The 25,013-nt window shown below is 36.5% G+C and overlaps 1 protein-coding gene across 1 annotated transcript in view; it reads right to left on the reverse strand.

Annotated features, from left to right (window-relative positions):
- C5H7orf31 (chromosome 5 C7orf31 homolog) overlaps positions 1 to 25,013 on the reverse strand; it is a 180,022-nt gene that overhangs the window by 100,962 nt on the left and 54,047 nt on the right. The window contains exon 3 of the mRNA XM_053715730.1: positions 12,803 to 12,874. Coding sequence (XP_053571705.1) covers positions 12,803 to 12,874 — 72 coding nt within the window. The remainder of the gene's footprint in view (positions 1 to 12,802; positions 12,875 to 25,013) is intronic.

Genomic DNA, 25,013 nt, shown 5'->3' on the forward strand with positions numbered 1-25,013 from the left:
CCCATTTTTGGTGAACAACTTGGGTTGTCCTTGCTGATTGGTGGATAAATTCATCCACCAATAAAAAATTGCTGTCCAGAGTTCTGATCCAAAAAAAAAGCTTAGATGTCTTCTTTTTCAATTAAAGATAGCAAGAGAGTGAAGAAAAATTGATAATAGGAGTAAATTAGAAAGTTGATTAAAATTGCATGCTCTAGCTGAATCATGAAAGAAAAAATTTGTGTTCAGTGTCTCTTTAACATGTGTCAGTCCTGTTTTCCAGCTTACAATCTAAATTTAGGGCTCCATGTACTAAGCAGTCAGCGAGCTACCCGCAACAAATCTCGCGTCCAAACTCGCAAACTGATATGTACAAAGCCGTCAATTATGTAAAAACTCGCATCTTTAAAATTGCGAGCATACTTATCCGCCATACCTCGCTACCTCTCCATTTTTTACTGTAATTAGACACATTTGACCACCAACTCGCCAAAAACGAATGTACTAAAAAATCTATTTGTCCGCTCGCGTCAATCTCCGCCCCCACCTCGTTATTTTTGCCTCGCCACCTTTTAGGTGGCGGGCAAGGTACAAAACAATAGGAAAGCCACTAGACGCCAGTCTATACATATATAAAAGGCAGTAATATCAGCATTGTACTTACATTGTTCATTTCAGCAGCTATGGAGAGAATTCTGTTTTTGTTTATTCTCCGTTTGATGCAAATCCGGGCTAGAAGACAGAATACTGGAAATGTAGCTAATCGTATCGTTAGAAGAAGGAGAGTTCGAGTCCCCCGTGTATTCCTTCCACGGGTTGGTTTGCACGGCCTTTCTGACCGAGAGATCATACAAAGATTCCTGTTTGATTGTGAATCGATATTACACCTGTATCGATAGATTGAAGATCATTTGGAGCCGATGACTGCTCGTTCACAAGCTATTCCGGGACTTCTGAAACTATTAGCGGCATTGCATTTTTTTGCAACAGGCTCCTTTCAGGCAGTTTCTAGCGTCATTATTGGAATGAGTCAATCTGCTTTTTCACGCCACTTATCCAAAGTAATAGGGGCTATGATGGTTATTTTTCATTGATATGTTTGTTTGCCATCTACCCCTGAAGAATGGCAATCTATCAAGTCAAATTTCTATAGGATGGCTGGGATGCCCAATGTCCTAGGTGCCATAGACTGTACCCATGTTGCTGTAAGACCACTTCAAGCTCGTGAGGAGATCTATAGGAATAGAAAGCATTTCCATTCCTTGAATGTCCAGATGGTCTGTGACCCCAACATGAGGATTATCAGTGTCCGTTCTAACTTTCCTGGCTCCTGTCATGATTCTTACATTTTAAGGCAGACTGGGTTATACCGGAAGTTCGAGGAGGGAAATATGCCTGACGGATGGCTTCTAGGTAAGCATAACTGGCGTCTAATATGTCTCTCATTTCAATGTACCAAAATTGCGCCCAATTTGTCGACTGTAATCTGTATAGTTTAATTGTATTGTATAGTTCTGAATCTTTATAATTATTCTTATATTAATATTTATATTTATTATATCTTCTATTAGGAGATGGAGGGTACTCATGTACAGAATGGCTGTTGACTCCCTATAACAACCCACAGTCCAGAAGTCAAGTACGTTTCAATGAAGCTCACCGATCTACCAGGGGGATTATTGAGAGGACTTTCGGTCTTTTGAAAATGCGGTTTCGATGTCTTGATCGTTCTGGTGGTGCTATGCAGTATGCACCAGAGAAAGTTGCAAAAATTATATTGGTTTGCTGCATACTGCACAATATTGCAATTAAAAGAGGCTGTCCATTAGAAGATGAAGATCCAATAGATGCTGATGATTTACCAGAAGAAATATGTGTAGAACAAGCTAATAGGCGTGGAAATGCAACAAGGGACATGGTTTCAGAACAATATTTTGTGTTTGAGGATTAAAGTTTCAGTTGATCAATAAAAAACTTTCTTTATTAACTTGTTATTAAAAGGTTATTAAAAATCACTCATGATAAACAGTTAAATACATAACAGTTGTTGCTCTTCAATTATCAAAGGTTTCAAATAAATAAAGTTTGTGATCAAAGTTATTACAGACAATATTATAGGTAATACATTGTCTTTGTGACATCACACTAGTGTCTACAGCTGCTCTCACTCTTTTACATATGTGATTATTGTAATGTAATCCCTCCATAGCTGATGCTAATTCATTGTATTGTGTCATTGAATTGTAGCTGTAACAAGCGACAGTATATTCAACAGTGCTTTATGTTATCAGATTGGATTTTTGAGTTAAAAAAGACTTGCTAATTTTATTTGTTTTATTCTAACCTCTATTTTTAAAAGCTACTAGGTTTTCCCATATTCAAATAAATACCTTAAGGGCTTACTCTTAGCACTTATTTTCTTAACCTTTATAATATATTTTTGCATTCAAGATTTGTTAAAAGAATAGTGGCATATAGAAAATAATGGCAAAATAAATTATTTTATTACAAAATTATAATCTTTAAACATTATATATTAACAATTGTAAACCAAAGTAACTTTTAATACATATAAACACATCTGAAAAAAAGGAAATGTTTAGAAACCAAATAACAATTGTAAACCAAAATAAATTCTAATACATATAAACACATATGAAACAAAGAAAATGTTTAGAAACAAAATAACAATTGTAAACCAAACAACATTTTAATACATATAAACACATCTTAAAAAAATTAAATGTTTAGAAACAAAATAAAAATTGTAAACCAAATAAATTTTAATACATAAAAACACATCTGAAACAAATAAAATGTTTAGAAACAAAATAACTATTGTAAACCAAAGTATAAATGTTAATACATATCAACACATCTGAAACAAAGAAAATGTATAGAAAACAAATATCATTTGTAATAACTATAAACATCGATATTTACAAACCTTCATAAAATACATTAATCTACATATACATTATATTTTTCTCTATTTTTCGGGGGTTCATATCTATATCAATGCGCTAATGATTGACATAACGATTAATCACGTCATCGTCTAACATGTCGCGTCCTGAACCTTTTGGTGCTGGAGAATTGGTGATATTAGTTTATGCCATGGATAAATATTTCCCTAAACGGATTGGTGGTGTGAGGGGAGTGAGACAGGAATGCAGAGACAAAATTATATACGAGATGCTGAGAAGAATGCATCGTATTTCAAAAATTAAAAGAACAAGACGACAGTGTCTTAGAAAATATAGTGAGTTGAAGAGAAGAGAAGAGAACCGAAGTACTATAAATTGATTCGAAGATTGATAAGGACATGTAAGTTTCAAAATTATGAACTGCGTCATCATTGACGAATCCAGGAAAATAATATTTTCTGAGTGTTACTTTGACTATATTAGTATATACAATTGCAAAAAGTTACAAAAGTAAGCATGCAGAACTGAGTTAGTAGATTAAAATTTAACTATATTACTATATACACTTAAAAGGTTAGAAAACTTAGCATACAAAAATGAGTTAGTAGAGTAAAATATAACTATATTAGTATATACCATTGAAACATGCAGAACTGAGTTAGTAGAATAAAATATAAATATATTACTATATAACATTGAAACATGTTAGAAAAGTAAGCATGCAGAACTGAATGTTTTGAAAACAAAAAATTACTTGGAATAATTAATTAAAAAAATTTTATTACAAATTTTTATTATATATATGTTTATAGATATGAGAAGTAGGAGAATGAAGTGTGCACACCCACCACGCTACTTAAGGTCAATGTTGGTGCAAACACCCAGAAGTGAAGCTCTTTCTCCACCTTTGCCAATATCACTATTGGATATTGAATTATCTCCAAATCCATATGAAATTTGTCATAAAAACACACAGACAGGTAATGACTTATTTAAATTTTAAATCATATATTTTAGGTTTTGGCTTAAAAAGTTTTAGCATGCAATATTAATCAAGTTGCTAATTTACTTCTATTATCATTCTTTTCCTCATTAACTTTCTATCTTTATTTGAAAAAGAAGGCATCTAAGCTAAGGAGCCAGCCAATTTTTGGTTGAGCACCATGGACAGCACTCTTTGATTGGTTCTGTCCAATTAGCAAGTACAACACAGTTGGTTCACCAAAAATGGGCTGGCATCTAAACTTAGATTCTTGCTTTTCAAATAAAGATACAAAAAGAATGAAGTAAAATTGAAAGTTTATTTAAATTGCATGCACTATCTGAATCATGAAACTTAGAAATTGGGTTCTGTGTCCCTTTTAATGATTATTATTATTATTGTTTTAAATAATATATACAAGGTTTTTGATTTAATAGTTTTCTATCTTTATCTTTGTAATTTCGTTCATAGATATTACCATGGAAGACATGGAAACTAGTATGGAAATGGAAGAATTTCAAAATCCTGATAGTATGACAATATTTGAAGCATTGACTTCAGATGATACTCAACCAAGGATAGAAGTTTTACCAACAATGATGTTAGATAAAGGTATGTTTCATACTCAGTAATCTTAAATCTAAGAAAATCCAAGTTTTAACTAATACATATTGTATATTTCAAATAGGAGTTGGCTCAGATGAAAGCTTTAAAGGAGTGGACATAAGTGTAGAAGCTAATATAGTAGATAACGTAGATAACAGCACATCAGGAGGTAATATTTGTGATGAAAAACCCTATCATACATTGAATATGTATATGAAAATTGAATTAAAATTTGCTTTGCATTTATTTTTCTACAGATTTATCTTCAACATCAACTATTGAAACTGCAGACAAAAGTACTCAGAGTTGTCTAGAAGATCATGTTAAACAAAAAATTTCTAAAATTAGGGCAACTTTGGGAATGTTAATGGAGCAAGTAGATTTTTTATACCGTAAATATGTAATTTGATTTCATTTTTTGTTTTGTCATGATTAATAACTGAGAAAAACTTTTGTGTTGAAGAATCAAAAGTGAGTTTGAATTTATGTAAATAAACGTTTTTTTGGCCATAAAAAAATTTGTCTTTATTAAATAATAACATTTTAAACTTAAAGGGACACTGTATCCAAATTTTATCTTCTGTGATTCAGATAGAGCATGCAATTTTAATCAACTTTCAAATGTACTCCTATTATCAAATTTTCTTCATTCTCTTGGTATGTTTATTTGAAAAGCAAGAATTTAAGATTAGATGCCGGCCCATTTTTGTTGAACAACCTGGGTTGTCCTTGCTGATTGGACAGCACCAATAAACAATTGCTGTCCATGGTTCTGAACCACACATTTGCTGGCTCCTCAGCTTAGATGCCTTCTTTTTAAAATAAAGATATCAAGAGAACGACGAAAAATTGGTAATAGAAGTAAATTAGAAAGTTGCTTAAAATTGCATGCTCTATCTGAATCACAAAAGAAAAAATTAGAGTACAGTGTCCCTTTAAAATACACAAAAAATAACTTAGTAAACAATATACAGATTAAAAAAATGAACAGTGACTAACATTTTAAAATTTGAGTACAGTGTCCCTTTAAAATACACAAAAAATAACTTAGTAAACAATATACAGATTAAAAAAATGAACAGTGACTAACATTTTAAACTTAAAGGGACACTGTATCCAAATTTTATCTTTTGCGATTCAGATAGAGCATGCAATTTTAATCAACTTTAATCAAAATTGCATGCTCTATCTGAATCACAAAAGAAAAAATTAGAGTACAGTGTCCCTTTAAAATACACCAAAAATAACTTAGTAAACAATATACAGATTAAAAAAATGAACAGTGACTAAATAATACAAAATGTTCACTCCAGACGTGGCCTCTTTGGGTCTGTTGTAGCCTCCCTTTCACTGACAATAGCCAACAGAGATTGTAATGTCCTTTCGCTGATGGTTAAAGCTCTGTTAATTTGATGGCTTTTCTCTTCATCCATCTGCCTCTGCCACTGGAACATCTCTCTTTGCAGCTGTAATTTCTGCATCTCTATCTCATTCCTTTGCATTTCTATTTCCATATTTTTTTCTGACAGAGCAGCCCAGCGGTCAATATTTGTGTTAATAATATGTTGCATTTCTCTGTGGTCCTCTCTGTATTGCCTTGCCAGTGTCAACATTTCCCTCAATGCAACATCGCCCAATAGTCCTTCTGCCGGTGTATTGTCAATATTTACACCACCTGTTTGCAGTGCAATTGGTGGTGCCTGTGTTTCAACAGGTTCCTCAATGTTTTCTGGTGTGTGAATTTCATCCGGTTGCGCATCTCCCAAATCTTCAAGAATATCTGGAGTCTCACTTCCATCATTCCCTCCTGGTGGTTCATCTTGAATGGGATTTTCCACTATCGGCATGAGATTGATAGTGATCTCCCTTGATGAGTTTTCTTCTTCTAGATCAAGACATAACAAATTGTTAGTAAATAAAAATAAATTGTTATAAAAACACTTGCAGAAATAGAATAGAAGGAGAGAGCTGATACAACCGTCATACACCAATATATATTTATACATATGTGATACATACCATCAAATAATGGAGATGAATGTCCAGTCAATCGCTGGAAAAGACGTCCCAAATCACCTATAAAAAAATAAATAACATAAAAATAAATAAATAAAATGTTTTTTTGTCAATGTAACGATATATTCAAAATTATTAATGGAAATGTATTTTGCAATTAACTGGACACTGAAGCAAAAATAATCTTTTTGAGAATAAGATATATTGCATGCATGCTCTACACGAATCCTCATTTAAAAAAATTGGTACAGTGTCCCTTTCATGAAAATCTATGATCATTGCTATTTGAACTTCAAATTACATTCCATCTGTAAAAGATCTCGAAATAGAATATGTCAATAATGACATTTGACATTTAAATGATAAAAGAGATAAAACACACAACATTGAAATTATTCATTTGTAAAGTACTTACCAGTTGCTCTACCAACACAGTTTGTGGAGTGCTGGTCCTTAGATCAGGTAGTGTGTCCGCCGAGGAAGTTGTGTGTGTAACATTAGATGATGAGCGTATTAATTGTCCATGTGTAAAACTGGCCGAAGGTCTGGAAACAGCTGCACTGTGTGGTCTTGAAACCGCAGAAGATGAAGTAGAAGTAGAACAAGTGGGCACTTCGTTACTCCTCACAGGCTCTGCTTGTGATGTTGGCATCGCTTTAAAAAAATAAATAAAAAAAAATTAGGTTTATTTTTATTTCTAGTTGAAACTGAAAGCTAAAAGTGTTAATAATAATAATTACAGCAGAGAATGCATTTATAAACATCTTTCTAATTTAATTATATTATCTAATTTGTTTTATTCTCTTGATATTCTTTGTTGAAAAGCATTTGATTGATGCACAAAGAAGCCTCGTGTGATTGGCTCAACATGTGTATTTATTTTTCTTCAACTAAGAATATCTAGAAAATGAAGCCAAAGAAATAATGGAAGTAATATGTTGTTTAAATTTCAATTCTCTATCCGAATCATTAATAAAAGATTTTGGGTTTAGTGGCCCTTTAAAGGGACATGAACAAATATAATTACCTTTACAAATTGCATAAGAAAATGCTTTTTCAAAAATATTTAAATGTATTATGTTTTTGCATTCATTGGATTTTTATACTTTGAGGAAAAGCAAATCTATACAGGCACAGTAAATGATCATTGGTTGATGCACATAGATGGTTCATGTGACTGTGTCAACTATGTGCATAGCTATATCTGAAAAAAGTATGTTTATAAAGCGGAGAACAATTTGGAAAGATGTTAACAATAATATTCTATAGTCAAATAACGCAACAATCCCTTATACATATATGCGACATAAATGATTACAGTATTTGGGGCCTAAATGGCTTGTACAATCCCTTATACATATATGCGACATAAATGATTACAGTATTTGGGGCCTAGATGGCATATAGGATACTAAAGCGTAAGAAGTCAGATAATGTTATTTTAAAGAAATTATATTGGAGACAATGACCTATCATAACTTTAAAAAAAACATTTACGTCAACTATGTTGTACATTTACCTCTTAAATCACTGTCACAATCATCCGTTATGCCAGTGATGATCTCTGGTCCCAGACGCTGAACAAGCTTCTGCTCATAGTCATTGAGGTCGGCCACATATGCTGGTCCACCTCCGGTAGCACGTGCCGAATTTTTTTCTCTGGCCAATTTAGCTTTGGCGAAGCGTTTAATGTCGTTGTAACGCTTCTTCAGCTGATCGACATCCTTTTTTCCTGGACCCTGGGCACTAACAGCGTCGCTGATCCTTTGCCAGATCTGCTTCCTTCTAGAAAAATTTGTCTGTTTGACACGACATCCAAACAAATAATCATAAGAGTCAATAATCATGTCAATCAAAACGACGTTTTGCTGATGAGAAAAGTGAGGATTCTTGGATTTTGAAGCGGTTTCAGATCCAGATGAAGCCATATCGAAATTGTAAATAAAGATCACAACAACGAGCGCTCTGTAATTACTCTCCAAAAATTTTGGAACAATAATACAGTTGTTTAGAAAAGTTGTCCATTTATAGGAGCAAAATTCTATTCCCGCGTCTACTATGACGTTCATGACACCTTACATGTCACGTATTAACAATTGGCCAGACAATTAAACTGAAAGTTAAGTACATCAGCTTAGTCGCGGCGAGCGAGGCGTCAAATTTATCAATATTCCGCCACTGCTGGCGGCGGGCTAGAGGTGTCTATTTATTGTGGGATTATTAGTACATAGCTACAGCGGACACCATTTCGCCCGCGGCGAGTAACGGCGAGTTTAGCCGCGTCTAAAATGACGGATGAATTGACGGCTTAGTACATGGAGCCCTTAATTAAAGTAAATGTAAATTTTGAAGATAAAGTGCCTGTTTTTTAAAAATTCGATTAAAAACAGGGGCACTTTAATTCATCAAAATTTACATTTCACTTGTGTTGTAAAAACACCTTTTAATCTTGACAGCCGCTGCATCGCTTCTTCCGCCTGTCGCAAAGCCTCTTCCTGGGTCTAAAATGAGGAATCCGGCTTCCTCCAATCACGGTGTTAAATCAGACACTGATTCCCCCGGGGGGAAGCCGTGATTGGAGGATGACCAATCCATCATTTCTGACGTAGGAAGAGGCATGTGACGACCGGGGGAAGCTGGAGCAGCTGTCAGGATTAAAAGGTATTTTCACAACACAAGTAAAATGTACATTTTGAAGAATTAAAGTCCCCCTGTTTTTAGTCGAATTTTTAATAAACGGGCACTTTATTATCAAAATTTACATTCACGTTAATGAATCTCAAAATGTCATGATTCAGATAGAGCAGGAGTTTTTAAACCTGTCTTAAGGCATCCCTGACAGGCCAGATCTTCAGGATACCTGAACTATAACACAAGTGAAATAATCAGCTGATTAGTAAACATGGCTATTAACCTTCTCTTACCCAGGGTAATGGTTTGAAAACCCCTGAGATAGAACATGCAGCTTTAAACAACTTTCCTATTTACTTATATTACCAAATGTTCTCATTCTCTTGTTATACTTTGTTGAAGAAGCAGAAATACACTACTGGTAGATAGCTGAACTCATCAGGTGCGACAATGCCAAGAGCCATATATGTGCATCCATCAATCGGCAGCAAGCTCCCATTAATGCTTTGCTGCTCGAGAGCTGACCTAGGTATGCTTTTCAACAAAAATGTTTCTTTTGTTTTTATCTAATAATAATAAAAATATTTTTTCTGTAGTGTAGCTTTCCCCCTCATTACCCTGCACTTCCTCCCCCTCCCAGATTGTTTACCCACCCTCTAATTTCCCCTCCACTATAGGAGCTCCCTCTACCTCCCCCCTCCCTCCTTCCCTCTCCCTGCTGCTTTAAAGGGACAGTATACACTAATTTTCATATAACTGCATGTAATAGACACTACTATAAAGAATAAGATCCACAGATACTGATATAAAAATCCAGTATAAAACTTACTTAGAAGCTCTCAGTTTAGCTCTGTTGAAAATGTAGTTGGAAAGCACACTGCAAGAGGGAAATAAGATACTCCCCCCCTTCTTTTGCATATGAAAAGACCCTTTACACAAACAGGAGCAAGCTGGAGTAGGTATACGTAGGCTTACCATCATTTTTAGAGGTGAAACTGGGACCACCTGGCGCGATGCCAGTGGGGGTGTGGTCAGGGGCTTGGTCATTACCGACCAGAACTCATTTTCCAGTTAGAGATACATTTTTGTATGTATGTATGTATGTATGCGTGTGTGAGAATGTGTGTGTTTTTATGTATCTGTGTGTGTTTTTATGTATCTATGTGTTTGTGAGTGTGTGTGTGTGTGTTTTTATGTATCTATGTGTTTGTGAGTGTGTGTGTGTGTGTGTGTTTTTATGAATGTGTGTGTGTTCATAAAAACACATACATAAAAACACACATTCACACACACTTAAAAACACACACATTCACACACACACACACACATACATAAAAAACACACACATTCATACACACATAAAAACACAGACATTCATACACACATACACTTACATAAAAACACACACATACATAAAAGCACACACATTCACAAAACACACATATACATACATAAAAACACACATTCTCTATTACACACACAACTGTACCACACTAAACACAGCACACAGTACAATGTACAGTATAAATCACACACCTGTACCATATTACACACAGCACACAGTACAGTATAGATCACACACACACCTGTACCACACTATACACAGCACAAGGTACAGTGTACAGTATACATCACACACTTATACCACACTACACACAGCACACAGTACAGTGTATACTATAGTATACATCACACATACATACCTGTACCACAACACATACAGCACACGGTACAGTTTACAGTATACATCACACACACCTGTACAACACTACACATGGTACAGTGTATAGTATACACCACACACACTCCTGTACCACACTAAACACAGCGCACACCTGTACCACACTACACACAGCACAAGGTACAGTGTACAGTATACATCACACACTTATACCACACTACACACAGCACACAGAACAGTGTATACTATAGTATACATCACACTTACATACCTGTACCACACCACATACAGCACATGGTACAGTTTACAGAATACATCAGACACACCTGTACAACACTACACACGGTACAGTGTATAGTCTACACCACACACACACACACACCTGTACCACACTAAACACAGCACACACCTGTACCACACTACACACAGCACACGGTTTAGTGTACAGTATAGATCACACACACACACGTACCACACTTCACACAGCATATGGTACAGTGTACAGTATACATCACAGTTTCACACACACCTGCACCACACTACACACAGCACTTCTGTGGTATGATATAAATGGACAAATAATTTACCAACATAACATTGGTAAGATATGAAATCTAGTTCCTAAAGTTTCCTGGTGCTCAACCTTAGATGTTACCTTATAGTCTGCACCATTTAAATGGACCTAATTACCTCTGGTGCATAGATATAGACAACTGTTACACTGAGTAATAGGTATTTATTTAAGCAAGTAGTAAATGGTAATAAATAGGATGAGGCAGCAGAAGAGAGATACAGAAAATACAGGTGTAGATTTCTAAGGAGAGATTTTAATTGTACAAAGGGGTTATAGAAAGCAGGGGGAGCCATGTAGGGGATTATATGGAGTTATAGGACTTCTATGGAATTATTAGTAGATGCTTTGTAGAATACAATTGTAAATATGATTCGTATAAACATACTTAAAGATCATTTGTAGTGCTATGATTTAGGCAGTACCACTGTTTACACCACATGACTGCACACTAATAGACCTTGTTTCTTTAAATATTAAACAGGTTAATTACACAAACAAAAAATTGTATCATTTTGTAGCTGGGATATTGATAAAAGATCCCCGGATTGTGCAATAGTGATTGCTGGGGAAGCTGCAACCTAGCAGATTTAAGCTTTTAAGCAGGTACCTAAATTAGGTCACAGCCATTAAATAACACAGCACTGGTTAGAAATACAGTGCGCTTGGCAGCCGCCCCGCTCACCTATGTAATGGTTCCATTATGTCTTCCACCCTGGCTGTCTGTTGTAGTATAGCCTTGGAAATACTAGCCATCCGATGAAGCCACTGCATGCGGATTGGCTGTGTATCAACAGGTGACATGGAGGGCCTGCATGAGTACTCCAACAAATCTAATCACGGCATGGCACTTAAAAGCAAAAAGAACACCTTACCGGGACAGAATTAACAATTGGGTGGGACACCGGGACAGTGCCTCCAAACAGGGACAATCCCGGTCAAAACGGGACGTCTGTAAGCCTAGGTATACGTCAGTATTCTCCTAAAACTTTGGGGCTTGGTTAGGAGTCTGAAAATCAGAGCAATGTTATTTAAAAATAAGCAAAACTATACATTTTAAAAAAAACAAAAAACTTTATGGGCTATATAAGTAGATCATCTGGAAAAAAAATTATGCAAAGAAAAAATGAGTGTATAATGTCCCTTTAAGCTTTTTTTTGTCTGTAGTATAGCTTTGCCTGAAAATTAATGAGGCTTCACTAAAAAACATTTTTGCTGCTTGCCTCTATTTAAATTTTATTGAGCTACCATTACATTATAAAATCAAATCAGATGTATAAAGCAGATGGTCACTTGTTTCATGCAATTTTTCTGGTGTTTTAATGGTTAACTTGTGCCGGAGAATTCATCTGGATGATAAAGAAATGGTTTAGCTGTAATACAGAAGTGTCTGCAGAAAATGTACTTACAATTCATCATTCGGACGCACTGCACTTTTTTTCAGAGTTGTGATGTCATAGTATTGTTGTATGGGAATCCCTCTGAGGAGAAAGAGAAATACAAAATTGCATCCATTTACATTGTCACACTGATTGTACTCCACTGTATACATGAGAAATGATTTATTCTGTCCATGAAAGAAGCTGGTGAGCTTTCTCTTTCTTTTATCAATTACACCTAAAGGATAACATATATATACATTTATGAAGCAGTAGTTCACAAGGTTCAAGCAACTAAGAAAACTAAAATAAAAAACAAATCCCATATTATGACACAACTCAAACTCATTGCAATCTTAGTGGAGAAGAGAATTCCTGGTTATTAAAGTTAAAAAGTGCGGCACCAGTCTTATGCATCTCCAGCATTAAAGGGATAGTAAATACCTTTTAATAACAATACATTTCTGCTGTGCTGTTATATAATAATAATAATATATCAGCAAAGCCTTACCTTTTTTAAAACAAACTAACATCCTCTTTACTGCAATTGTTTTTCAATAGCCAAACTCCACCCACTATTTGCCTTATTTGGAAGAACCAATCCGGACTTTAGACCACAGACAACAAGGCTTGCCCTAGTTATATTAGTATAGATAGCATTGTTTTGCAGTTGTTTTTAGCTAAAGTGAATTAGGGACAGATATGTAGAAGAGTTAGCCTTGAGTTTTGGTAATTAGAAATTGCTCAGTTTTTCAGAGCTAAATAACATGAAAAGTTGCAAAATAAGTAATGAACATATATTACAAAGGGTTAGATTACAAGTGGAGGGCAAGTTTACGGGGGTGAACGTTAAATAACCCGCAATTACAAGTGGCTGGTTAAAATTCATTAACTAGATAAGGGGGCCTATCTATCAAGCTCCATAAGCCCTGTGTTTCTGGCGAGGCTTCAGGCTCACCAGAAACACTAGTTATGAAGCAGCGGTCTAAAGATTGCTGCTCCCTAACCTGTCCGCCTGCTCTGAGGAGGCGAACAGACATCGCCGCAATTCAACCCGATCGAATACGATCAGGTTGATTGACACCTCCCTGCTAACGGCCGCAAATCTGCATGGGGCAGCATTGCATTAGCAGTTCCCAAGAGCTGCTGATGCAATGCTTAATGCGGAGAGCGTATTGCTCTCCGCATTCAGCGATGTCTGTTGGACATGATCCGCTGATTGGATCATGTCCAACAGACACATAATAAATAGGCCCCAAGATCTCTAGTTATTGGAAAAATGTTCACCAATTGCCCCCCCCAAAAAAGTTTACAGTTCATTTCTAAAAAAAAAATATGAGCATCTTTTTTTAAAAATTAAAATAACTGCACAAAGCAGTTATAAGGGGTAATGTGAGGGGATGTGAGGTGAAAAACCGGCTATGGGGACTGTGTTTTAACTGTAAATATATATGTATATGCTTCTACACATATAAACACATAAATATATATAAATATATATTCATATTCATATATATTTTAAATATTCTGTCCAACGCTGCGCGACTTACCCCCTTCGTTGCGCTAGGTTCTGTGCTGTGTCTATCATCATCAGAACGAGGCTCCCAATGGAGCCTATGGAAGCGCGTTCTTGTGAGTGCAAAGCTTCCATGCAATGCGAACACGAGATCATGTTTGCATTGCGCTTTACTTTTAATACCAGCTCACATTTGTGTGCACTGGTATTACTGACTGGAGCAAATATGGCGATTGTGAAAGCGCAATTTTGCGCTCCATTCATTATCTAGCCCAGAGTTGCTTCATTACATATAACTAAACATTTTATTTACAAATCTCCAGGTGTTAACTGTCCCTTTGAAGAGGAGAGTCTCATCATTCAGCAGATAACATGAATCTCTTGGTAATACAAGGTCAGTATAAAAATATGAAATACTTTAAAGGCCGGTAAACACTTTCAGCTTGTAATATAAACTGTTTAATGATGTAAACATATTTTTGAAAATGAAGAGTTTTTCCATTCTTTCAGCTAAGATGATAACATAAGAAATGCAGAACAATAAAGAGGTAGATGCATAATGACCATAGCTAGTTGTGTCTACTCTGGTAACAAACCCAGATTGGCTCCTCCAAATAAGGCAAATTGTGAGTGGAGTTTTGCTTATGAAAACTAATTGCAACAAATAAGTGGAAAATGCATTCCAAATAATTTCAACATAGTAAAGGCCGATTTATCATGGCCGAATGGGGCCAAATACCCCTGTTTCCACGTGAGCCTTCAGGCTCGCCGGAAACAGGAGTTAAGAAGCAGCGGTCTTAAGACCACTGCTCCTTAATCATACGCTTCCTCTGAGGCTGCGGACATCAATCCGCCCGATCCTGTACAATCGGGTTGACTGACAACGGCCGCAAATCTTCAGGAGGCGGCATTGCACAAGCAGTTCACCGGAACTGCTTGTGCAATGTTAAATGGCGACAGCGTATGCTGTCGGCATTCAGCGATGTCTGGCGGACATTGATAAATCGGCTCCAATGACTGCAAAAAAAATCTTTTAAAAAAATCTTTAAAAATAAAAAAGTAAATATATTCATATATATACACACAGGGCCACTGGTTCACTAGTCCTGGACGACTTAGAAATTGCAGTGGACGACTTAGAAATTAGACTTTATCCCAGCCATTAACAAACACAGCACAGCTAGGCTAGGGAGCTCCGATGCTGAGAGGCAGCAGGAATGCAGGATAATGAAGCACCCAGCTTTATACGAACAGCGCAGCTAGGCTGGGGAGCTCCGGTGCTGAGCGGTAGGACCCAGAAGCAGGCTGCAAGCCTGAATCAGTGCACAGGATATGCCAGGCAGTAGGGAGATTGAAGAAGGGATCTGTACAGCAGATTTGTAGCTCCTGATTTATGTATGTTCAGGGCTGAACAAACAGCATACACATACCGAGTGAATTAAAAACAGGCTGTACCGATCAGCTTTATTTGTGTCCCACTCCTGTGTGTGTACTAGTTCCTATGAGAGCGTGCACTGATTGCATATTATCACCAGGAACATAATAATTTTATATGCTTAATATAGCTGTACAAAAATATTAATCAAACTGTAAGTGTAAACTTGATACAAATCACAATTACTGCGTGTGCTGTTTTTTTACTAGTAGTTGTCTTGTATTAGCCTATTCACATCTGATTGGCTGGGGGTGTGATCTCTATGGTGTTAGCTCTGCCCTTCTCTTAGTGCATCCCTGTGTTCTGTCAAGAACTCCAAGAAATCGAAATCTTCAATATGACGTCACTACCGGTGACTCTTCTGTTTTCACTGTTTGGGTTTGCCCCTATCTGGGGGTCGCACCACCGATCCTCTGGCATCCACCCTAAGTGAACCTTGGGGAATGAGGTTTTGCCCCCCTTCAACTCCCGAGGCGGAGGCAGAATAGATAGTGAAGATAGGCGATTACAGTGCCCATCTAATTGGTCCATGTCTCAGTGAGTGACAGGATGCACAACCAATCAGATGTGTCGTCATCTTGGAGTCTTGGATACCTTGGAGTTTTTGATAGAACACCTGCATCACCCCTCTGATACATTGCAGTGGAACTTTTTAAGTTAAAAATAAGTAAACTTATTATATCTATTTTAATTTTTTTCGCTCCGGGCTAGTAGCTTTTAACCCCGACTAGTAAACCAAAGTCATATTTTACCACCCCTGTATAAGCAGTATATATATATATATATATATATATATATATATATATATATATATATATATATATATATATATATACGGTGGGGCAAAAAAGTATTTAGTCAGCCACCAATTGTGCAAGTTCTCCCTCTTAAGAAGATGAGAGAGGCCTGTAGTTTTCATCATAGGTATACTTCAACTATGAGAGACAAAATGTGGAAACAAATCCAGAAAATCACATTGTCTGATTTGGAAAGAATTTATTTGCATATTATGGTGGAAAATAAGTATTTGGTCACCTACAAACAAGCAAGATTTCTGGCTCTCACAGACCTGTATCGTCTTCTTTAAGAGGCTCCTCTGTCCTCCACTCATTACCTGTATTAATGGCACCTGTTTGAACTTGTTATCAGTATAAAAGACACCTGTCCACAACCTCAAATAGTCACACTCCAAACTCCACTATGGTGAAGACCAAAGAGCTGTTGAAGGACACCCGAAACAAAATTGTAGACCTGCACCAGGCTGGGAAGACTGAATCTGCAATAGGCAAGCAGCTTGGTGTGAATAAATCAACTGTGGGAGCAATAATTAGAAAATGGAAGAAATTCAAGACTACTGATAATCTCCCTCGATCTGGGGCTCCACGCAAGATCTCACCCCGTTGGGTCAAAATGATCACAAGAACGGTGAGCAAACATCCCAGAACCACAAGGGGGGACCTAGTGAATTACCTGCAGAGAGCTGGGACCAACGTAACAAAGGCTAGCCTACCATCAGTAACACACTACGCCGCCAGGGACTCAGGTCCTGCGGTGCCAGACGTGTCCCCCTGCTTAAGCCAGTACATGTCCGGGCCCATCTGAAGTATGATAGAGAGCATTTGGATGATCCAGAAGCGGATTGGGAGAATGTCATATGGGCAGATGAAACCAAAGTAGAACTGTTTGGTAGAAACACAACTCGTCGTGTTTGGAGGAGAGAGAATGCTGAGTTGCAACCAAAGAACACCATACCTACTGTGAAGCATGGGGGTGGCAACATCATGCTTTGAGGCTGTTTCTCTGCAAAGGGAACAGGACGACTGATCCGTGTACATGAAAGCAAGGGCATTGAAGATGAAACATGGCTGGGTCTTTCAGCATGACAATGATCCCAAACACACCGCCCAGGCAACGAAGGAGTGGCTTCGTAAGAAGCATTTCAAGGTCCTGGATTGGCCTAGCCAGTCTCCAGATCTCAACCCCATAGAAAACCTTTGGAGGGAGTTGAAAGTCCGTGTTGCCCAGCGACAGCCCCAAAACATCACTGTTCTAAAGGAGATCTGCATGCAGGAATGGGCCAACATACCAGCAACAGTGTGTGACAACCTTGTGAAGACTTACAGAAAACGTTTGACCTCTGTCATTGCCAACAAAGGCTATATAACAAAATATTGAGATGAACTTTTGATATTGACCAAATACTTATTTTCCATTGTCATTGATTGTCTGGATTTGTTTCAACATTTTGTCTCTCATAGTTGAGGTATACCTATGATGAAAATTACAGGCCTCTCTCATCTTCTTAAGTGGGAGAACTTTCATAATTGGTGGCTGACTAAATACTTTTTTGCCCCACTGTGTGTATATATATATATATATATATATATACATACACACATATATATATATATACACACACACACACATATATATATATATATATATATATATACTTGGCATAAAAAATGTTTATTACAAGTCATGAAGTATATTAAAAAAATTAGTGTGAACACAAAGTCACCCTAAAAATCGACAGCAGAACCCGGAGTGCGTCTCACAGCTGCAAGGGCTGTTTCATCTGGAGTGTTCTGCTAATAGAAGACACATTTTTAATATAGTATTTAGTAGCTAATCACAATTAATAATGCTAACACGCCATTCAACTAGGATATGAGCTTATCACCTCTTGGATTCACCTTAATATATCACATCTAAAAAAGTTAGCAAAATAAAATACCCCAACCATCCACATATAAACCACTTTTACAAATACAAGCAGTCCCGGATAAGAGAATCAACGTAAGGTTAAAAACGTAATATATGTATGCATGTTACAATACATATGAAACCATCTAATCCAATATATCTATATAAAAATCAAACCTCCTAATAGTAAGTACCATCTAGTCACACCTCTATTCTAAAAACCAATCCTGTGGAACATAGTAACCACATGACAATACTAACGTCTTGACATGATCCATCCCCATAATAATAAAATGAGTGCTATTGTGACACTGATCATTCATAATATTCTCAACACCAAATATACAACATCCACATGCTACTATTCTAGCATCATGTATTGACCTACCAATATCCTGCAACCTCACTATAGAGTGTACCATAAAATAATACTATGTGCATCATATAACAAAGTGCACTCTTATTGACAATGCTATAAAATAAATCTGTGACATCCTAATAAATATACTACTAGTCCTAACACAGTGTAATAATTAACACATAATGACCCAAAGATGTTAATTACTTATATATATTGTGACTAAACAATAACAACTATAAACAAACAAAAAATTATAATCTAATTGTGATGGAAATAATTCATTTAATAAATATACTGTTATACATAATATAGTGTAATAACTATACAATATATAATAATTTTGATACAACTTCTTTCCAAGTTTTTGCTGTAGAGAATGTCACTACAGAGTGAAGACTAAAGAAGTCATATCATAACAAACTGGAATTCTTTTTGAAGATAAAAGATGCAATAAGATGTACAGACAAAGGGGTGATATACTTCATAGAATGCACATGTCAGATGCAGTACATAGGTGTAAAATGCTGATAGCGGTGTGAAACATCAGAATGGAACTTAGTGAAGATTGCTGACTGTAAGAGATGGTAGCAGTTCAGATATTTAAGTAAACCCACAACCACTAACGCTCGTCTAATACATAAAAGGATGTGAGGAAATAAACTTGCCAACCCACATAGGGCGCTACTAAATATATGTGTAACAACACAAATATTGGAACGGACATATAGAAGGGACTTATTTTTACCTTTATAGGGATTTTTTAATATATTTACTGATCTTTGGGAAAAGTTTTTTATAAGGTGCCTAATTACTATTTTTATTCTTTTGGGACGTCCCACATTTACAGAAAGAGTTTTCCTTGTATTTTTATTACTGTAGAGGAAGCTGCAAATAGTATAAACAGACGTTTTACTGTTCTTGAATTCAACTAATATATGATCAATTCATTTTTAGCCTAATAACCTTTAAATAATAAAATAGTTTGTATAACTATTTTTACTGTAATACTATTTGAATTTTCCAATATTCAAATCCTGCAAATGTTGAGGTTTCGCCAGTACTTAATTATCAAAGTAAGAAAAAGAAAATTCTCACATTTGTCATCAAAAAAAACCTGTACAAATAATATCACCAAATTTATGAAAGGTTATTCGCCAATAAATTCACAACTTTTCATAAGTGCGAACAAATTGACTCTTGACCATTCGCAAGTCTTTAATATATGCGAATAAGTTGTGTGGAAATGTCTAATTCATGTATTAATCTCTATTGGAATTTTAAAATGCCCGTATATATTTGCAGTTTTCTTATATTTTTGAAAAGTGCAATATTCACTGTATTTAATCTCGACGATGTAGGTTTGCGAGATAGTGAAAAATAAAGAGCGATATTGTTGTTTGTCTGGAGGGAAAATGGAAAAATGTATTTTTCTTGCTTTAATGGCTGTATCTAGGGTTAGAAATTGCCCACAACAAGGCGCAGTACCTGTAGAATAATAATTAATTAAATAAAAAAAAGGTATATACAGATTTACAAAAAAGTAAAATAATTTAAAGTGCAATTGAAATAATTGTACTAAAAAGAACAAAGATACGCTCCAAAAACAGCAATCTTCCTTGATGAAAGAGTGCTAAAGAAGGGCCAAAATAAAAATTACTTTAATATAAGAAATAACATTTTTACAAACAATCACGTGATTAATTTATTCTGTTATAATAGGATAAAAACAATAAAACCATTTACCGGTGTCTAAAGTTAAGATTGATAATAAAGAAAATTAGCTCAGCCATTCACTTGACATTGCAAAGAAAATGTGCCCCAAAAATGCCTCTAAAATTTTGATAAATACTGGCGACATTTTTGACTACACACATTGCAAACTAATGCGGAAATAATTGTGACTTTTTAGGCGCATTTTTACGGGGCTTAATAAATTTTGCTCATTGTGTTCTATTCTTATAATCACCTGGTAGAGGTGGTGATTTTGGTACTAGGCAGAGAGTGAGGAAAGAGAGACAGATATTTACTCCTATTCCTAAGGAAGAGACATTTGAGACAAGGAGTAACATAAATTTTACCTGTATTTTTGTTGTCTATGTCATTTAATGCATCTAATGTTCCTGACAGTATGTGGGCAGAAAGACACTAGATGTAGGCACACGTATCAGGGAACATTTTTCATTTTTTTCATATATCTCACGGTATAGAACCTGCTCAGCTCTGTCTAGACATTGTATTGAGGTTCACCACAAGAATGTCGCTTACTTTATACGGCAGGCTATAAAGCAGACGAAAAAGCTCTTGAGAGGTAGGGACAATTTTAGATTACTTTTGTCGACAGGAAGTATAATGGATTTTCAGACCTGCCACTCAGCCCATTTTTGGTTTCAGCACCCTGGCTAGCGCTTGTGAATGGTGGCTACATTTAGCAAACCAATTAGCAAGTGCAACTCAGGTTCTGAACCAAAAATGGGCCAGCTCTTAAGCTTACATTCCTGCTTTTCAAATAAAAATACCAAGAGAACAAAGAAAAATTGATAATAGGAGTAAATTAGAAAGTTGCTTAAAATTTCATGCTCTATCTGAATCATGAAAGAAAGAAAAAATAGGGTTTTCTATCCCTTTAACTACTGGGAATAGCATAAGAATATTCCCTGTGTTTGTGAATGTATCTGCAAGTGATTGACTATAACTATATATACCTCACTAATTAGTTTAATTTATTGAATGTTTGTTTTTTTGTCATCTGTTTTCTTTATTGGTATATTGTACCTGTTTTACACTAGCTATAATTAACTAGTTAGCCTTATGGTCAATTTGTAAATTTCTTAAAACAATCTATTAATTTATATAAAGTTTTTGTGGGCTAGTATACATCAATGATTGAAAGGGGTTAATTATGTTCCAATTTGTTTTAGTCTATCAGTAATGGGACATCTGTATGTTAAGAGCCTATGGGGTACATTTATCAAGTAGCGGATGCTGCTTATTCCGCGCGAGCCTTCTGGCTTGCCGGAAACAGGATTTACGAAGCAGTGGTCGTAAAATACGATCGGGATGATAGAAACCCCCTGCTAGCGGGAGTGCAGGGGGCGGCATTGCACAATCATTTCTCAAGAAATGCTTGTGCAATGTTAAATGCCGACAGCGGAAACTGTCAGCATTTAGCAATGTCGGGCGGACATGATTCGCTACAGCGAATCATGTCCGCCCGACATTTGATAAATCGGCCCCTAAGAGTGCAGTCTGAGGACCGAAACTGGTCAGACTTTTTTTTACTAACTTTTGCCCCTTGTGTGGATTCTGCTGTTATTTATTTAAATCAATTACTAATAAATTAGTTGTTTTTATTTTGAACACCTCTGGAACAGTTCCCTCTAAGGCCAGTTTTGTGAGCGGCCCAGCAGTAAAATAGTTAATTAGAGCAATTAGCAAACACTACACAATATAGACCGCAAGCTGTGGTACCCTTATTAACTGCTTCACTGCTGGGCCGCTCACAGAACTAGCCTTAGAGGGAACACTGCTCTGGAACTGTTTGTTGCCTATTTATCCAGAGTACAGGGACTCCGTTCTATTGTGTTCATACCATTGAAGTTGGGCGTTACAAACATTGCTTCAGCAAAGCCTGTGGATGACGTCAGACTAGCAGGGGTACACATGCAATTTAGGGAACATCGTGAGAGTTGATTTTTGTTGAAGCACCACCACAGCAAGGCAAGGAGTGGGTATGTGCATTTGGTCACATGTGATCCCCCAAGATGCTTGGTTCAATCGGCAGTTTGACAGTAGCTCATGCCAGGAGGACTGGTGTGTGCCGTTTTTATGGTATTTCTGCAAGAGTGGTGAGTTGCCTTTCCAGTTTCCAGTATTAAGTATTGGGCACTCTGGATTTTGTCCTACCTTGTACTCGTTTTAAAGGGTAGGAGCAGGTTACACTGAGGTCCCTCATGATTTTCCTGGATATCTCACTTTATACTGCAATTTGCACCCTACGTTTGTACTTGGCACTGTTAATGTTACACTACACTGCCTAACTGTGAAGCTATTTACAATTGGGGCTTTATCTCAACACAGATACTTTTGTTATTTATTCATTCATTAAGTAATCATTCTTTTTTAATTGTGCTCTGTAGTTTCACGTATATGTACATATTTGTTGTAGCTAAGGGCCCAGTTTGTTGTATACTGTAATAGTGATTGTAATCCGATGTATGTGTACTGGTCTGGCAAGATTATCTAAGAAGGCTCATCAGTACTGCAAGGTTCCTGAAATAATTTTTAGAAATGCAACTTAGATATGCTTGAGAGCTGTTTATCTCAGTATGCAGGGCTCAGGAAATAACAATACATTACAAAAAAACCTCATGACTCCTCCCCATGCCGGCAAGTTTTTTTTTTATAAATGAGCCCTGAGTCAGCTGAGTTGATCACAGATGAAGGTTGCAAAAGTTAAACACGCTGCTGATTTTCCTCTAGAAACCTAAATTAAAAATGAGTGTTATGCTTAACACCTTAAAAAAACATTAATTTAGTTGTAAACCTTAATGAGGAAGTATATTAACTGGGTGAAAAATGGAAGTCTATAACACTTTTTGTGATTATCCAAGATGGGATCTGCATATCCCTAGTCTAGATATTAGGACTAATCTGGGTCCAAGTTTTTTTGTTGTTGCTAAATTTAAATTTATATTTCATACAAAAGATGTGTTAGATCAAGCTAGGGGCCAGTGTATATGAAGGAAGGTGCATAGAGCAGCATCCAAGCAAAGTAGCTGCCTGCTTAAAGTAAGGTAGTAAAATGCTTATGGTAAGCACTTGTCATACCACAGAGTTATTTACAAATGGCAATAAAGCAGGGTCATTTGTAGCACTGCATAACTTTCCATGGCTAAAGGTCCTGGGTGTGTAGAGGTTGTTTGACTGTAAGGCTTGCTGTGTACATCTGCTCCATAAACAATTATGGTTCAAGGAGCAACCAGCTAGTTACCTTTTCTTGCAAATCCACAGATTCAGTTTTTATAATAAAAAAACCCAGTAGCTTTAGAAGAAGCAATCGCACATTAGCAATTGCTTTTGTAAACAAACTATAAATTAGACACCGCTGGATGTAAAATCAAACGCAGTAAAGGTTTTGCTTTCTGCAGTGATGTATTTAGTTTTTTAGTTGCTCTGGGGAATCTGCTACCAGCAAACCCCTTTCCTAACACTACTATTTTGCCTCATATTTGCCTCATATATATTTCCCCCACTAGCAAACCAGGGATGATTCATTTATAATAAAATTAATAAATAATGGTGAGAACTACTCCACAACATTTGCTGCCCCTCTCCTAAATCCTACTGACCTTACACAAGTTTAGTTGGGCTAGGCCACAATACACCCCTGGCATTCCATGTTTATGATTTGAGATCATAGGAAGAAGCATTAAATATAAACATGTGTTTAATCTTACTCAAATCACCCCAAACTACACTACGGGGCCGATTTAACAAGAGCTGTATGGCCCCTGTTCCCCTGGTTTCCGTGCGAGCCTTCAAGCTTGCCGGAAGCAGGAGTTAAGAAGCAGAAGTCTTAAGACCGCTGCTCCTTAATTCGTCCGCCTGCTCTGAGCGGCGGACAGCAATCCACCCGATTAGATACGATCGGGTTGATTGACACCCCCTGCTAGAGGCCGATTGCCCGCGAATCTGCAGGGGGCGGCATTGCACAAGCAGTTCACCAGAACATCTTGTGCAAAGCTAAATACCGACATCGTATGCTGTCAGAAATTAGCGATGTCGGGAGGACATGATTGCTGCAGCGTATCATGTCCGTCCGACAGATGGTAAATCGGCCCCATGATGACTCTGCATTAAAACCTAGTGGGGAATTCTATGTGTATATCCTAGGCGATTCTAGATCTTGAAAATAAGGGGTGCTAACAAACACTGGTCCATATCAAAAGTGAAAAGGGGTAATGCATACATCTGATTAAATCCAGTGCTAAGTCATGTAAACAAGAGACTGTCTGGCATAGTTATGGCTTTTACAATCTTTAACAACTGGGGATACTAAGATATTGATTTGGATCACGTAGGATCCCCTGCAACAGGGGTGTTGAACCTATGGCATGAGCAACCAAGATGTCACTTATAACAAATGTACTTGCACCCTGGGCTACCACAATACATTTATTCAATTATATTGCTGAATAAAATATTTTGTTCTCATGAATCAATA

Source organism: Bombina bombina, chromosome 5 (genome assembly GCF_027579735.1).
Source record: "Bombina bombina isolate aBomBom1 chromosome 5, aBomBom1.pri, whole genome shotgun sequence".
In the NCBI taxonomy this organism is placed as follows: Eukaryota; Metazoa; Chordata; class Amphibia; order Anura; family Bombinatoridae; genus Bombina; species Bombina bombina.